The sequence below is a fragment of the Peromyscus maniculatus genome, chromosome 17, assembly GCF_049852395.1.
Source record: "Peromyscus maniculatus bairdii isolate BWxNUB_F1_BW_parent chromosome 17, HU_Pman_BW_mat_3.1, whole genome shotgun sequence".
In the NCBI taxonomy this organism is placed as follows: domain Eukaryota; kingdom Metazoa; phylum Chordata; class Mammalia; order Rodentia; family Cricetidae; genus Peromyscus; species Peromyscus maniculatus.
This window is the reverse complement of record NC_134868.1, coordinates 8,719,333-8,735,198: the sequence shown is the minus strand read 5'-3', so window position 1 is coordinate 8,735,198 and position 15,866 is coordinate 8,719,333. Positions and strand designations below refer to the sequence as shown.

The 15,866-nt window shown below is 40.7% G+C and overlaps 1 protein-coding gene across 8 annotated transcripts in view; it reads left to right on the top strand.

The window, feature by feature from the left end:
- The window catches only part of Marchf1 (membrane associated ring-CH-type finger 1), a 748,496-nt gene that overhangs the window by 309,596 nt on the left and 423,034 nt on the right, over positions 1-15,866 (top strand). For 7 of the 8 annotated variants that reach the window (XM_042263091.2, XM_042263084.2, XM_076553275.1 and 4 more), the window contains one exon: positions 5,558-5,766. In XM_042263091.2, the coding sequence (XP_042119025.1) occupies positions 5,668-5,766 (99 nt within the window). In that variant the 5' untranslated portion in view covers positions 5,558-5,667. Of the gene's footprint in view, positions 1-5,414; positions 5,445-5,557; positions 5,767-15,866 lie in introns of those variants that run through there. The other variant, XM_076553274.1, reaches the window with a different exon arrangement.

Genomic DNA, 15,866 nt, shown 5'->3' with positions numbered 1-15,866 from the left:
TGTCCCCACTGTAGCTGGCACTTACAGATTTGCAAGGAAATGTCAATTCAGCTACAGTCCCACTGGACATAGATGGTGCAGGTGGCGACTTCTTTTCCTGTTCACCACTAAGTGGCCCAAACTCCCCCTTCAGAGCCCTTGAGGGAAAATTTACAGTGTCATGTGCCATGGCAACTTGACTAAGTCTAGAAGCCACTAAAATGCAAGCTGCTGGCATTTCTATGACAGACTTTCTTAATCAGATTATTTGAAGTGGGAAGACCCACCCTAAATGTGGCTAGCAGCCCAGAAATAAAGAACACAGAAGAAGGAAACCAGCGGGTTTTTTTTTTATTATTATTTATTTATTTATTTATTTTGGTTTTTCGAGACAGGGTTTCTCTGTGTAGCTTTGCGCCTTTCCTGGGACTCACATGGTAGCCCAGGCTGGCCTCGAACTCACAGAGATCCGCCTGCCTCTGCCTCCCGAGTGCTGGGATTAAAGGCGTGCGCCACCACCGCCTGGCTGAAACCTGCGTTTTTGATGCGTTCCTTCCTTTCTTCTGCCTCCTCCTCCTCCTTGTTCTTTTTTTTTTTAAATCTATCATAATGGGTATTAAAAATTCCTTTTAATTACAATATTATTTTTTTATTATTATTGTTGTTTTATACACACACACACACACACACACATATACACACGTATAAATATATAAATACAACCTGAGTCTGGGTAGTGTGGTGTGTGTGTATGTGATTTCAGGGCTGACCACTTTGCATAGTATAACCAATCTCTCGGAGGGGCCTTTCCTTGAGAGAGACTAATTCTCCCTCTCTCAGCAGCCTTTAGCTATCAGGCAACTACTTTGATTATTCAGGTCTTGTTTAGATAACCATACAGCTCAAGTATTATGGGTATAGCTTCCTTTTCATTTCTAGGACACAAAGTCATACAGCAGACTTCCTACTCCTCTGACTCTTAATATCTGTCTGTTCTCTCTCCCATGATATTCCCTGAGACTTAGGAGTTGTGTGAGCTTGATTCTTGCTAACAGGTTTATTTGTTCCATGGCTGCTGCATTCCTTCACTGATATTAGGACCTGCTTCATTGGGGGTCAAATATAGACTGAAGACCAGCATCTCTCCAGGAATCCTCCAAGCCTTAAGAAGGATAATGGGACTGCTGAGATTTCCAGTCTAATTGGCTGAGCAATTACCGTATCTTTGGCCAATTCACATAGTGCTTGGCTTTCTCAGCACCTGTGGAGCCATGGTTCGACACTCTATAGCTCAGACTCTTAGATGCTGAATGCTTGTAGAACCACGTTGGCACTTAAGTTCTGCTACCAGCTCGAGATGTATCATACCTGCATTTACCATAGCTGCACAAGCTTCTGATGGGTCTGGTAACACAGCTGGATTGTTAGGAGGCTGTTTTGAACTAGAAAAAAAACAAACAAACAAACAAGCACGCACTAGCGTTCTGCTTTCAGCCACTCTCCTGCTGCATTTTATGCTCCAGAGCCTTTTATAGATGCAGGGCAATAACCTCTGTGGGCAGTTCCGTTCCATCACTGGTCAGGTGGTCTTGGGTTATATAAGAAGGTAGTCTGAGCAAGTCATGAAAAGCAAGGCAGTAAGCAGATTTCCTCCACGGTCTCTATGCCGGTTCTGCCTCTAGGTTCCTGTGTGAGTTCCTTCCCTGCTTTCCCTTGATGATGGACTGTGACCTGGCAGCTGAAGAAATAAACCCTTTCTTTACTCATGTCCCCACCCCCCACCCTCATTGCTTATGGTCAGTGTTTTATCACAGCAGCAGGGAAGCAAACTTGGACAAATGCCTACTCTATGTTATTTCAAATAGTGTCTTGTCTTATCCAGGCCTGGTTTTGCTTTGAGTCTATTGACTTCTTGTTACTGAAGTCTTCTCTGACATTTATGCTCAGTATTTTACAAATTTTAAACATTAGTTGTAGGCTACCATTTTAAAAAAATGATTTACTTATCTTCCTAAAGGCCCAGTAAATTCCTTGGACATGGAATTGTGTTTAAGGTTTTCATGAGTTTCCTCTTTCCCATGCACTCCCAGTAGTGGTGAGAAGACATGGGTGATGCTCAGTAAATGTTTATGGGATTGGATTGTCAGTTTGTCTGCCTAGTGTGTTACCAGGTGTTTTTTTGCTTTCCTGTCTTTGCCTGATGTCTGCTTTCTTGCTTAATTGTCATCCAGACCAGCCCCTTAGCATTCCACACTCCTTTATTGATTCTGTAAAGCCTGAGATGGGTCTCAGGGTAGAGAGTCGGATGCACTGTTTGCTTTGGTTTTCTTTTAAAAGCCTGTGCTGAGAAGAACAGCAAAGCCGAAGTCTTGGGCGAAGCTGAGGACTTGAGTGTGAGAGTCAGTACTGCAGTGGCGTTCCAAACCCCCAGCACTGGAAGTCAGTACACAGAAGCAACACAGACATTCTGATGTTCTTATGAAACTGTCCAGGCGACAGTGAAATTTCATGACAGCGTCATAATTATAGTCCCAAGTTTCCACAGAGTTCAGTTTATAAATCCGGATTGTGCGGAATTGTGAGGAAACCAGCTAGCTGCAAGACACATCTTTGATGGCGTGGCTACTGTCTGCTCATTGTTAGCACACAGCTGTCGGATGCATGGCTCCTCCTTTACTCCATGGGGTTAATGACTGTGTAATCTGCCTAGACTCCCACAGGAGAACTGTGGTCCCCAGCAGTTCCCTGAGCTTTCAATTGCTACATGAGATGATTGCTCCCGAGCCTTCACACTCTGGCTGGAAAGCATTTCAGGAGCTGCCTGAGGAACAGCCCAGGTGAACACACATCGCAGACATGGATGATGAGGGTTCCCGTGTTCCAAGGCAGCCAAATATTAAATGAAGTGTTGGAACACATCTTTTTCTGCCTGAAAAACAATCACAAAGCTTTATCTCAGTTTATCACAATTCCTAATATAAGCTTGGATAAATGTTAATTAACTTTTCTTAACTCTCAATATTTGATTAAAAAGATTTAACAGACATCCTCTTGTCTAGTGTGCAAAATATTCTAAGGTAGAAATGTCTTTCCTGAAATTCGATTTGTAATCTAAATTTCAGGATAAAAGATAGCAAATTGAAGTAACTCAACCGTACAAGTCAAATTAACTTAAATTTTAAATCTTAGTTTCAAAAAAAATCTCACAGTAAACAAAGGATCACTCTACATGCATAATGAGATGCAGGATTAAGACAGGCACTTTGTTAATTCAAGCTGGAAATCTCCTTTCCTATAACTTTAATGAATATTTTAGAGAAAAGTACTGAAGTCTAACTTTATCTGGAAAATTGCCTTGGCTGTTACCAGGGGCTTCTGTGGAGTAAACACTGGCAATATGCCTTTCCCAAAGAAGTTTATAATTTACATTTTAGTATTTGTCACAGACCATTAGATTTATAGACTTCTATTGCCAACCTCCTCTTAATTAAGACAGTCCTGGATAAAGGGATTAACAATTGCTTTTTAAGTAAGGACGTGTCTCCTTTGTAGTTACGGGTCACATATGTGACTTGTAAACCACAGCAATGCTTAACCAACACCAATTTAACTTCATATGGATTATTTTTTAAGATGGTCACTTGCTCCATACCAAGCAGGCCTCCAACTCCATCCTCCTTTGCCTTCTGAGTGATGAGAATAAGGCACCAAAGTTTTAGAAGAGACTAGCCCTTACACTAGCCCTTATCTCCATGAGGACTTCAGCTGATTGTACTAAGGTTGTGCTAGTATTGGACAGGGTGGTTCTGAAGACTTGCTGTATAGGAGTCATGATTGCTTTGCAAAAGGGTCCCTTGAGATGCTCGCCATAACCCTGATGAAACCGAATCAATACCAACATGCCCTAGGTTAACCATGCTTTTTAAAATCTCTTCAGATGGGCTAGATGGAGAGCAGGGGAGGGGACCACATGAAGGTGACTACCTTGGAAGAGGGAATGCATACTTGGTTCAAATTTGAAAATACATAGTATTTATTTCAATGCAGATGTTTAGATTGAAAACAGTTTCTGTTTTGACAGTCTTTCCATGGGTAATTTTTCTATTAGTGTCAATGGTGGTAGCTATCTCTGGTATACTTTATCTCTGTCCTGAGTTTAAACAAGCTGTAACATCTCATTGGAAGTGGCATTATTGATATAAAATGCAAAGATAGCTGGAGATGGGTTGCAGTGACTAACGGTGATGACTTCCTATGGACTGTTTGCAAACAATGTTTTGTTTTGTTTGTAATCTGAAGAGCAGAAATTCTGATTTACTTCCCCCTGAGCATTTTATCCTCTTAAGAGGACACTGGAGTCCTTAGCAGAAATGAAAATATCTACATCTGAATCCAACCAGTGTGCTTCAGAGAGCACAGGGGTCGCCAGAAACAGGACTGAGTGCTGTGGGGTGGGTCTGGGCTTGAGAGAGGAGGGGGCAGCTTTCTCACTCCTGGGGTTGGCGAGGGAGGAGCCACACTTACCTCTCGCCACACTCCTGGTTCAGCCCTCTCTGCTCCTGCTTTCCCTCTCTCCCTCTGTCTAGTCCCTGCCCTGACACTCTGCCTCACTCCCATCTCCTTCCTCTTCTCCTTTTTTCTTATCTCCTCTTTCTCCCTCTCTTCATCTCTCCCCACCTTTTTTCCCGCTCCCCTTTCTTTCCCTCTTACTTCCTGCCCCCTCTTTTCCACCTTCTCTCCCCTCACCATCTTCTTAACCTTCTTTCCATCACTTTCTCTCTCTGCCTCTCTCCCCTCCAGCCCTCCCTTTACCTCCTTTTCTCTTCCCTCTCTCCCTATTCCCCTTTTCCCTTTCTCCTTTTCCCCTCTCCCTTTCTCTTCCTCTTCCCCTTCTCCATTTCTCTCTCTCTCTTCTTCTCCCCTTCTTTCCCTCTCTTCCCACGCCCTTCTCTCTTCCTTCTCTTCCCTCCCTTCCTTCTTCTCATCTCTCCCCTTCTCCTCCTGCACCCCCTTTCCTTCTCTTGGTAGCTCAAGTAATGCTCTCCACTCTGGGCAGCTCCTTTGACCTAAGCAGCTTATTGTAGCTGTGTAAAGGACAGTCATGACCCAAGCAGCCAGCCCAGTCTTTCAAGGAAGAGATTTGTATCCAAATAGGACACTAAGCCTCTCAGCCTTCTGCTTACTTACCTTGTCAGCAGGATCCATGTCTCTGGGTGCTCCACAGACTCCTGGGGATCTGGGTAGAAACAAAAGCCCGCGTCAGTCGCTGCAAATGTGGGAGTCTGTTCCATTAAAAGGAGCAGTTGTTAATAAGGGCCCGTGAGACCTGGGTTTCCTTGGTTTCCATGACAGTTATTAGGTACGGTAGAAATTGAATTGTCTCCCATGATGCTCTTAGGGGAGGGGGATGCATGAGTGACAAAGCAGGGCAGTTATGACTTGCAGTAAATCGTCCTTTTGAGAATGTAATACTCCTTGGGTTTTCTCTCTTACATATTTTTAAAAAAAAATTTCCTTTCAGTGTGCTTAGCCACTGCTGTACAGTGTCTCCAACACTGTTTTCCTCCTTTTTCTGTAGATCCAAGTTTGGCAAAGCAAGGATATGAACAGTTCTGCAGGTGGGCTTCTCAGGGCGAGTGAAGCCATAAGGCGTCCAATCAGGGTTTGGCCACCTGCAGCCCTGCCAATATGCCCCTCCACCAGATTTCTGTAATCCCAGCCCGGGAGACGGCCAGCAATGGGAGAAGTTCAATGGGCAGAAACAAAGAGAAGAACAAGGAAGTCGAGGTAAGACGAGGTTTGATTTGACACAATAAGAGGACCCACACATCCAGCTCAGCTCTGTCTGTACCACAGCATGAAGTGAAGAGCAGCTGGCTCCCAGCTCTGTGTGCGCTAGCGGACTGAATCATTTCGTGTGTGACTAAGGAGCTTATAAATCTTAACTATTTTCTGAATGAAGCAACGAACCGAATCTATAGAGATACTTGCTGCTTGATAGATGTAAAACTTCTGCCTCCTTGGCTGAACTCTACAGAATCTCTTTCTATATATATATTTCTGTAAATAAAGACTCTTTCCTCATTCTTGAAGTAGAGCCAGGAGGTTCTGGTTGCTTGCACGTACTATTGCTGTCCATTTTTTTTTTGGAACTGTTGATGCTAATTGTGTCCAGCTGGGGTGTTTGAAAATAACTTTCTTTACAAAGCAAATGCATCTTCCTGGGCTAAGAAAGCTCTTACATCTAATGTACACTTATTGTGTGGGGATCTACTGTTCTCCATTCCTTATGTCTTGTGTATGGGATTTTGACACTGATGTGTGTTCATTTGTATTTTATTTAAGAGTCGTTTAAAACTTAACATAGCCTATAATGTTCACTGTATTACATTCAGGCTTTATTCTGGAGTGGAATTAGCAGCCGTTCCTATAAGGTTAAATTGCTTGAAAAATCAGACACTGGGAATTATTTCAATGGGTTTTTAAAAAGAAACTGAGCAGAGTCAAGGGCATTGCATGAGATTATTATGAGTACAGTAATGACTGGAGTTAAGGCAGAATGCCAGGTGGGCGGAGTATGCTGCAAAACTGTCAGCACTTGGGAGGCTGAGGTTGGATGTTCCTGAGTTCAAGGTTACTCCAGGCTGTAGGGGATGATACTGTCTAAAAGACAAATGAAAGGAAAAAGCATGACAAAATCTGGAGGCTTCTTGGTTGTTTCAAATATGGGTTTTTTAACTCCCAGATATCATGCACATTTCCTACCTCCAGCTCTGTAGCAGAATTTTACTGTTATTATGATTATTATTTCCTCTAGGATAGGTGTGAGGACAAAGGAAACAACAAACACAAATAAAACAAAAATGTAAATAAAATGGAGGTGTCAGGAATTTCCTAAGAGGAAAAAAATAAGTTTGACTCTATCTTCAAATGCAAAGGGCATTTATAGCCTCTGTCTATTTATTTGACTGGTTATAAATATGCCATTCAAAAGCAATGGTGTTATCAGAACTTATAGAAAACTTCCAGAGTCCTCTGCCTTGAATTCACTCCAGAAAATGCTTTTAGTTTAGCAGTTGTCTTGCCAACTAGAAATCATATGTCCCTGAAATTCAAAAGCTTTGTGAACGTAATTAATCAGGCCAGTATCACTTGGAAATATTTCTGTTAATACGATTCTTCCTATGACTTGGTAAGGTGATTGTAGGCTTCCAGCACTGTTTCCTAAGATTTGGGGCATGCTGAAAAGGAAAGAGACGATAGTGGTCAGTTCCAAAACTATGAAATGTCAAAATAAAGATCAATGCTTAAGTTTGAGGCTAACTAAAGAAAACTTTCTGCAATGATGTTGGTTGTCAATTTTGTTTGCAATTCAGAATGATCAGAAATGAATAATCAATCGTAGAGGCAGATGATCCTTATGGGTTTAAGGACATCTGTGCTAGGTAGTGAGTTCCAGGCCAGCCTGGTTTCAGAGTCTCAAAAACAGTACTCTTTCACTTCCTAATATTCACTAGAAATCTACTGTCGATTTCTCCTTGGTATGAGTTGGTGTAACTGGTATGGCTTGTATAATTTTTGAAAATCAAAATGCTTTCCTTTTCCAAATAATAAATATAAATGTAATTATTCTACCTCTATCTCATGTAAAATGATCTCAGTGTTCATGTCCACATCCACATCTCACATTCTTCCAACCTCAATTTGTGATCACCTGTCTCTTTCTGAGGCAAATCACCTTCCTATTGTGACTAAATGTAAGGAGGTCCACCTGAACACTGGCTGGATGCCAAGCCAGTAAGCACAGCCAAGATCAAAGAGTGGAAAGAGATTTGCAATGTACAATCAATAACGAAAGTGTTACTGGAAACAACTTGGAAAGTGGTATTCTCTAACAAAGAAATAAAGGCCTTCTCTGAGGAAATTATGTATCTTCATATCAGGAAGACCCATCACATGTAGCAGCAAGCACATCCCGAACATCTCAGTTTGGGGTCATAATCATGCCTTTAAAAGTGGAAGACACCAGTGCCTGTGGACAGATAACTTATCATAATTAGAAAAGTTCATACTAAGTCATCTCAAGAGCCAGTTAAAATAATTGATTTTTGCTAGTTCATTCCGACTTTCTCCAGACAGCCTTAGCTAAGGCACAGAAAGAGCTTTGCATTTAGCAGTCTTTAAACACCCTTTACCCCAGAAAGTTTAAGCACCTGTCCCAGAATGTGCTAATACTGTTTTATAATGAGGATCAGTTGGCATTTTGAAAGGAAAAGGATGATAGGAGAAAACACAATTTTAAAGAGAGATATTCCTGAGTGTTGGAACAAGAGGCACTTTAAAGATTTCAAATGCATCTTTGTTTTCTACAGAATGAAGTTAGAATTTCTTGTGAAAAAGCATGTTTAGTTTCTCTTTTAAATGTAAGAGGGCATGAATTGTTTCATTGATGAACTAAGTAGTCTTAAAGGGTCACACATGCCATTCAAGATGGATAATTTAAGCTGCTCCCATCATGAACATTAAAAAGTAGGATTATTTAGTACTACACAATGACTTCTGTATGTTCAAGTAGTGGCTCCTATTCACAGGTGGTGGCAGGCCTCCTATGAACATTTCCTGATTGTTGATAATTGAGGAATACCCTTTGGGGTTCACTGAATGCTTTCTACTTAGAGTTATTCAAAGAATCAATTGGCATATTAAATAATTGATATCACTTCAGAATTAGGGGTTTGCTCAATTGTAACTCAACTTAATCTTCCTTTCACAACATACACAGAGATCCTAGAATCAATTAATAATTTGACAACAGTGTTTTTGTTTGTTTTGTTGTTGCTGTTACTGATGCTTGGGTTTACTTTGTTTTGTGGCAACGAAAGAGAAAATGAATGTTGAAATGTTTTAGTAACTGTTACAATTCAGAAGACCTAGGTGGTAAAAAGGAATTAACAGATTAAGTAAGATATTAAGCAATTCTAACCTCAACTTCTATAATGAGTCTATATTTTGATGTATCTTGCATGACATCAAGTTGCAAGTTTTATCTATTTGGTCAACACCAGAACTACAAAATCAAGGTAATATATGTCCAGTTTTAGTCAGGTTAGTGTCAAGTGTGTGGGTGGATGTTGCCCTCTAGTAGAGGCAGCAGTTCTAGGTTGCTGGGACATTTAAAAGGGAGCTCTATAAATCAACCCAGTAGGTTGTTTTCAAAACAGAAGAGAAAAGAAGATTTGAAGTTGGAAAGGTATGGAAGATGAGTTTGACAAGGGGAGTGAGGGTGAATTTGATCAAAATACATTGTATGAATGTATGAAATTCCCAAAGAATAAATAAAAAGTATAATAGTTTACGGAAAGGACAGTATCTCATATTTGCATTCAAGATGCCTGATTTTCTTATAGCCAAGGTTGTATTAGGACACTTAGTATAACCACCACAGCAGCTCCTTCCTTCTGAAGTAGATCCATGTGGTTTATAAAATCATAGATTTAATATAACACAATGCATGTAACTTCACTAATTTGTCTGGAGGTAGAGATGGATATGTAAAAATTAGTATCAAAAGGCAAGTGTGTAAGCTCCAGCCAGAGACATCTAGAGGGGAAGCCAACAGTGTGACTCCCCTAGGTAGCATATAATTAATGTGAGATGGCTTGTTGGGGAGATAATTCATTTATGCCTCGGGAAACTGAGACCTTGGGGACCCCAGGGGAGAAGATGCCTTGCTCATGCATAGATGCACATTGTGTTTTCTTTTATGCTATAGATTGATGCTTTAAGTTTCCTTTGCTTACATTGTCAATAGACAATGTTGTTTCTACTAATCTATTCTTTCCTTCCAATGCTAATGTTACTTATTAAGGTTTACTATTACTACCAATGATGTTTTTAGAATTTCATACATGAGTATAATATATTTTCATCCTACCCATTCACCCTTTCTCCAACTCCTCCTAAGTCTTCCCAACATTCCATTCTATATTAATGCCTTCTTTTTCTATAAATATTAACACACATCAATTATATATATTCCAGGTAGCGTTGACCACATGTAAGCATTGATGTAGGCCTGACTACTTGGGCATGGTTAACCTATCAGGAAGCTTAATCCCGAAAAGACTGACTCTGTCTCTCTCAGAAGCCAACTGCCTATAGCTCTTCCCATTAGGGTTAGACCTTGTGAACCTTTCTTCCATCCATGCTGGAATGTTTACTGCTGTGGTTGTGTTCAGACAACCATATTGGTAAGAGTTTATGGGCAAATTATCCATTTCATATCCAGAATATACTATTTTTCATTAGTCCTTCTGGCCCTCTGACTCTTAACATCTTTCAACATCCTCTTAAATTTTAATTAACTAATAATATAAATCTGGCCTCTACTGCACCCATCTCTTACAAGGGTAGCGATTTTCATTAGTCAAGTGTTTAGCTGAATTTTACTATGTCTAGAAATTATGATTGTTTAAATGTTAGTATTTATTGGTACGAGGCCAAGCTCTAGGACATTTTCTTTATAACTCATAACTCTCTGGGACCTGTAGGCTCCTATCTCTAGGACTCTCTGTTTCAGATATGGATACTCAGCATGCTCACACTGAGGTTATTGGCACCTGCATCACTGGCTCTTCATGTTCATATTCCCCTTAGCATGAGAGTCGATAGGAAACTGCTAACTGATGTCAATGTAAATGCATGTATCATGTAGTCAAATGAAATGTAAAGCTCACAAGCTATAACTAGTATTTGTTTCATTAAAATTTAGGTAATGTTGTAAAGGTAAGTAATAACGTATAGTATACTTTAGTAGTGAGGACATGGGGATGATAGTACTATCAAAGCTGGAGTGCTGGCTTTGTCAAACAGAATCTTAAAAATGTTATTCTAATGTTAAACCTGCTGGTCAAGAAAAAGACCACCACCACCACCACCACCACCACCACCACCACCACCACCACCACCACAATTTTTGAGCCAAATTTGAAGCAATTTTTAATTAAATATTGGCCAGGATGATGGACTCAGGCCAGGTCCATTCTGGGGTTCCCAGAAAATGGTGACAGTCACATTTTGAAGAGGCAAACCCACAAGGCTACTGAATTTCCCGTCAGGTCCAATCAGGGGCAGGCATATATCTTGACATACTTCCTGCCTACATGTGATCACGCACATCTGGTGCAAATGGGTCAAGTGAACTTGTTTAGGAGAGTGAAAAGCATGTGGCTTGTTATCTCCCATAAACAATAGCCTCCAGAATTTCAGAAACTATCTGTCCCTGGGCAAGAGGCTTACAGGTTAGAGGCATTTTTGTTTTATGGGTTTCTTAGGCTCACTATTTAAAAGTTAAAACAGAACTTTGGCTCTGACATTCTCAATGTCATAGCCTTCTTTAAAAACAAAAACAAAACAAGAACAACCAAACGCTTTGCCTCTCTTGAAAAGAAGTCTAAAGTTCTACTAGATATCAATAAAAAAATAAGTTTTATTTTTTTTTCTCCAGCTTTCCCTCCTATTACCATTCACATGCTTGGTTTGCTTATCACACGACTAAGGGCAATTATTTGAGAGGTTGGGAGGTATCTAAAAAAAAGACTTTATTGTCATAAAATAGCTGGATAGCTGCTGGAAGTCCATCACCCATCTTGCTAGAAAGCTGCTTTAGGGGTGATTTATAAAGAACTGTGTGGTCAAAGTCCTGTGGGTGCCTTCTCACAGGTGTTGGCTTGTGGCCAGATGTTGCACATGTGTACGTGGTTGTTTTTTACTCTCTGACTCTTTTGGATCTTCTGGGGGCCCACCACCCAGCTCCCAAATAAATCACATGGAGGCTTATTCATTCTTATGAATGCCTCGACTTAGCTTGGCTTGTTTGTAGCCAGCTTTTCTTAACTTAAATTATCCCGTCTATCTTTTGCCTCTGGGCTTTTATCTTTCTCTATTTCTGTATATCTTTTTTTTTTTTTTTTTTTTTTTTGGTTTTTCGAGACAGGGTTTCTCTGTGTAGCTTTGGGCCTTTCCTGGAACTCACTTGGTAGCCCAGGCTGGCCTTGGACTCACAGAGATCCGCCTGCCTCTGCCTCCCGAGTGCTAGGATTAAAGGCATGCGCCACCACTGCACAGCAATTTCTGTATATCTTTTCTTTCCTTCTTATTCCATGTCTGGCTGTGTGGCTAGGTGTCTGTCCTCTTCTTTTCTTGCTCCTCAATCTCTCCACTAGATTTCTCCTCCTATTTATTCTCTCTGCCAGCCAGCCCCGCCTATCCTTTTTCCTGCCTTGCTATTGGCCATTCAGCTCTTTATTAGACCAATCTCTTTATTAGACCAATCAGGTGTTTTAGACAAACCAAGTAACATAGCCTCACAGAGTCAAACAAATGCAACATGAAAGAATGCAACACATCATTGCATCAATAAACAAATATTCCACAGCATGAACAAATGTAACACATCTTAAACTAATATTCTACAGCACACATCTGATTGGCTAGTCAGATGTTTTTCAGTCCTGCAAATGTCAAGAATGGAGGCTGTTATTTCCTTCTTATTCCTGATTATTTTGCTCACCTGCAATTCTTAACAGGTTGCACAATGGGCAGGATAGAGAGGACCAGGGCCTTGGAGTTCTCTTACTGATCACCTGTCTCATGGTAATAAAAGAAAACATTCTTGCCTTGGTTACAATAGAAGACAAAGTCAGATGAGGTTAAACAGCAGGGACCCAGCAGGAGATCTGATCTGAAGGTTCAGCTTTGCTGCTCTGACAAGATTGTGTGCTATTGTGTGCTTTCCTCTGGATATCCAGGCCATGGTTCTATTCAAAGCCCAGTCTGGCTCAGCCGGACTATAGGAAGTAATGAAGACTCACCTTTATTGGACATCTGGTGATTTTGTGATGCTTCATTCTTTCTTCCTCATAGCAACAGCAGATGTCAGAGAGCCAGTCCTCTGCTTTCTCAGCTCTTGGTTTGGGGATGAGCCTAGATTAATTTAGAGCAGTCATTATACTCTAATACTTTGCAGTGATAACTGGTTTAGGAATGGCTACATAAACCTACAACCCATTAATAGAATGACAAACATTGAACTTTTAATGACTTTAGGGTAAAGGAGGCCTTGTTTTAAAAACACACCTCTATCCTAAAATAGACTTCCTCTCTCCTTAGGGATGACCTTTGTGGAAAATTCAGCTTTGGGTCTAAACGTTATGAGGAAGTCAAGACTTCCAGGTGCTAAAGATGACAGTAGTGAGAAGGAGAGGGGGAGGGGTGTGAGAAGAGAGAGTGAGAAGGTTGGTCTGGGTGATAACACTGAGGTAGTGATTCCTTGATAGTAACTCTCGTTCAGAACTACAACTCTCCAGGGATGACTCAATTAGGTCCTTTATCAGCCTCATTTTTTTTTAAAGCTCATGCTACTTGCTTACGACACAAAAGACTGTAAACAATACTTTGCCAAAATACAATTGCAGCCATTTCCCTGCTTTGTAACACCTAATAGGATGACTGACTTCTGAGTTTTAGCTGGTATCGAGGTGAAAGTTTCACGAACATTAATTTATGAATGTCATATGCGGAGAGCACATTTAACCAGAGCGTTCAGGTTAATGTTCTGTATTAACCAAATGGAATACGTGTTCAGCAGGTGTGAGCCTGACACTGGAGGGAGACTGCCAGGGGGTGGAGAGGCTAATTCTCTTTCACATTTCTCTAGATGAACACTTCCCAACTACTATCCTAGTCCAAATTGAGTATTAGAGTTCCATGTGCTTAGAATGAATTCTACTGCATATGCTAATTGTGTTAAGATACTTTTTTCTATAATGAAAACCAGCCAATTTCCATATTATTATTTGCTTTCAGCAATGAAATTAGCATAGTCCACATTATTTTTTCTTGTTTTAAACAGATGTTGTGGGTAATTGCATTAATAAGTAAGACTGAATAACACATTTTATTGACTATCAAATGAGAGCCATTAGTAATTATTGACATACGCTGGTCAGTAGTTTTGAAATTGAGGCCTCAGCTGGCAGGTAGGTTGTTTGGACACTTCTTTGGTATGAATTTTAAAATCATATGCTATGATGAATTCACAGCAGTCTTAATGAGACACCAAGTGGTCACCATGTGAAGATTGTTGAACAAAGATCTTGAAGTAGAAGATTGTTGGCACCTGGGAAGAGTAGGTGCAGCTGCTGCTGTGAAGATTGTATTGATAAGAGTTTTAAGAACCTGCTGTTTAGATAACATTTACCTCAACTCATTGCAACACAAAGAAAACACTGGCAATCCCAATCTGGATTTAGAATCCTTCCATTGAGGGCCCAGAGAAGGGGAGGAGGCGTCCTAAGTCTGAGTATTGCCTTCCCACAGCTCACTCCTTGGAATATCACATGGAGCTCCATGCCAGCCTTCAGAACCTCCAGGTGAGGAAGAGAAATGTCGTCTATCCAATACCCATTCTCTTCCCTGTCTCTGCCATCGTAAATAATGGAAGGAGGCGTAACAAGAAGGTAGAGCTGCCGATAATATTTTGCTCTTAAGGGAGTTAAAGGAGCCCCAAGAAAAGGACAGAGTGCTCTGGGGTGCTGGGTGACAAGTGTCTCATTTTTCACCTTGATTGTCCCATTCATCAAATCCTGCAAATGTGGGTAACAAAACCAAGAATGACAACAGCGGTGAGGTCTTTTCCCTCAGCCCGTCCCAATGAATGCACTCTATCTGATACAAAGTAACAGTCTTCAGGATTTCTGCTATTGGTGTCAACATGAACAAAGTGGGGCAAGGTTAGGGGAAGAATTGGCACCAGGAAGCCACTGGGCAGGCCGTGCTGCAGGGCTCTGAAAATGAGGCTCCCTTGAGACCCAGAAAAGAAACATTTACAAACCGAGGCGCCAGCTCTGTGTGTGGGCATGTTCAGAGTCTCTACAGGTGTAAATGATTCCTACCTGTAAATCCAAACATGTCTAAGTCCTTTTGGTGGTAGGTGGCTATGAGTGCTCAGTGGCTGAAGAAGGTCTTACAGACTTAGATCTGTAACATAATTTTTCTTTCTAACTTTACTCAAGATTAATTATCATAAGCATAAAAATGCCTGATAGATTTGCTCTCATGATATTACAACACTTTTAACTATTTGAATTCCCGACAGTAAGTTTTTGTTTTGACCCTCAGGCATACGTGATCATTAACTGTACAAGTCAAGTTAGAGTGCCTTCACAATTTGTAATGCCATCTCTGTGGTTATTGGTCAAGTGTTCCGTGAAAGCCTCAGCTGTCACTGTCATTGGTACTTATCATGTGACTCAGGAAGCCTGTTAGGGAGCCCAAAGAGAGTTGAAAAACAACTTGATGTCCATGTTTCTTGTTATGTGACTGCATGGGCTGAAAGGCAACAGGGTGAGACAAGTCAAAAGATTCATCCAGAAGAAAAGTGACTACCTGCAAGACCTCAGTAAGGTTACAGCTCTATGCCTCAGTGTCCACAGATGTTAATCAAAGACACATATGAAGACTATAAGATTAAGTAAAGAAGTCCAGCAAGATGACTCAGTGAGAGGTGCTCATCATGAAAACCCGATGGCCTGAGTTTGATCGCTGGAACCCATAGTGGAAATTGTCCTCTGACTTCCACATGTCTGTATAGTACATACAGATGTGGATGACAGACACACATACATGTATTCACACACTAATAATGGATAATAACTTTAAATAAAAATGTGAGAGCTAAACTAAGTTGCTATTTCTAAAGAACTGAAAGGCTTCACTTGGGGAAAATTGACATCATTAATTTTGGAAAAATGGAAGTGCAGTCAGTTCTTTTTGGTTATATTTTATCCATATATCTTTTTATTCTTAGTAAATATAAGTTATTAATT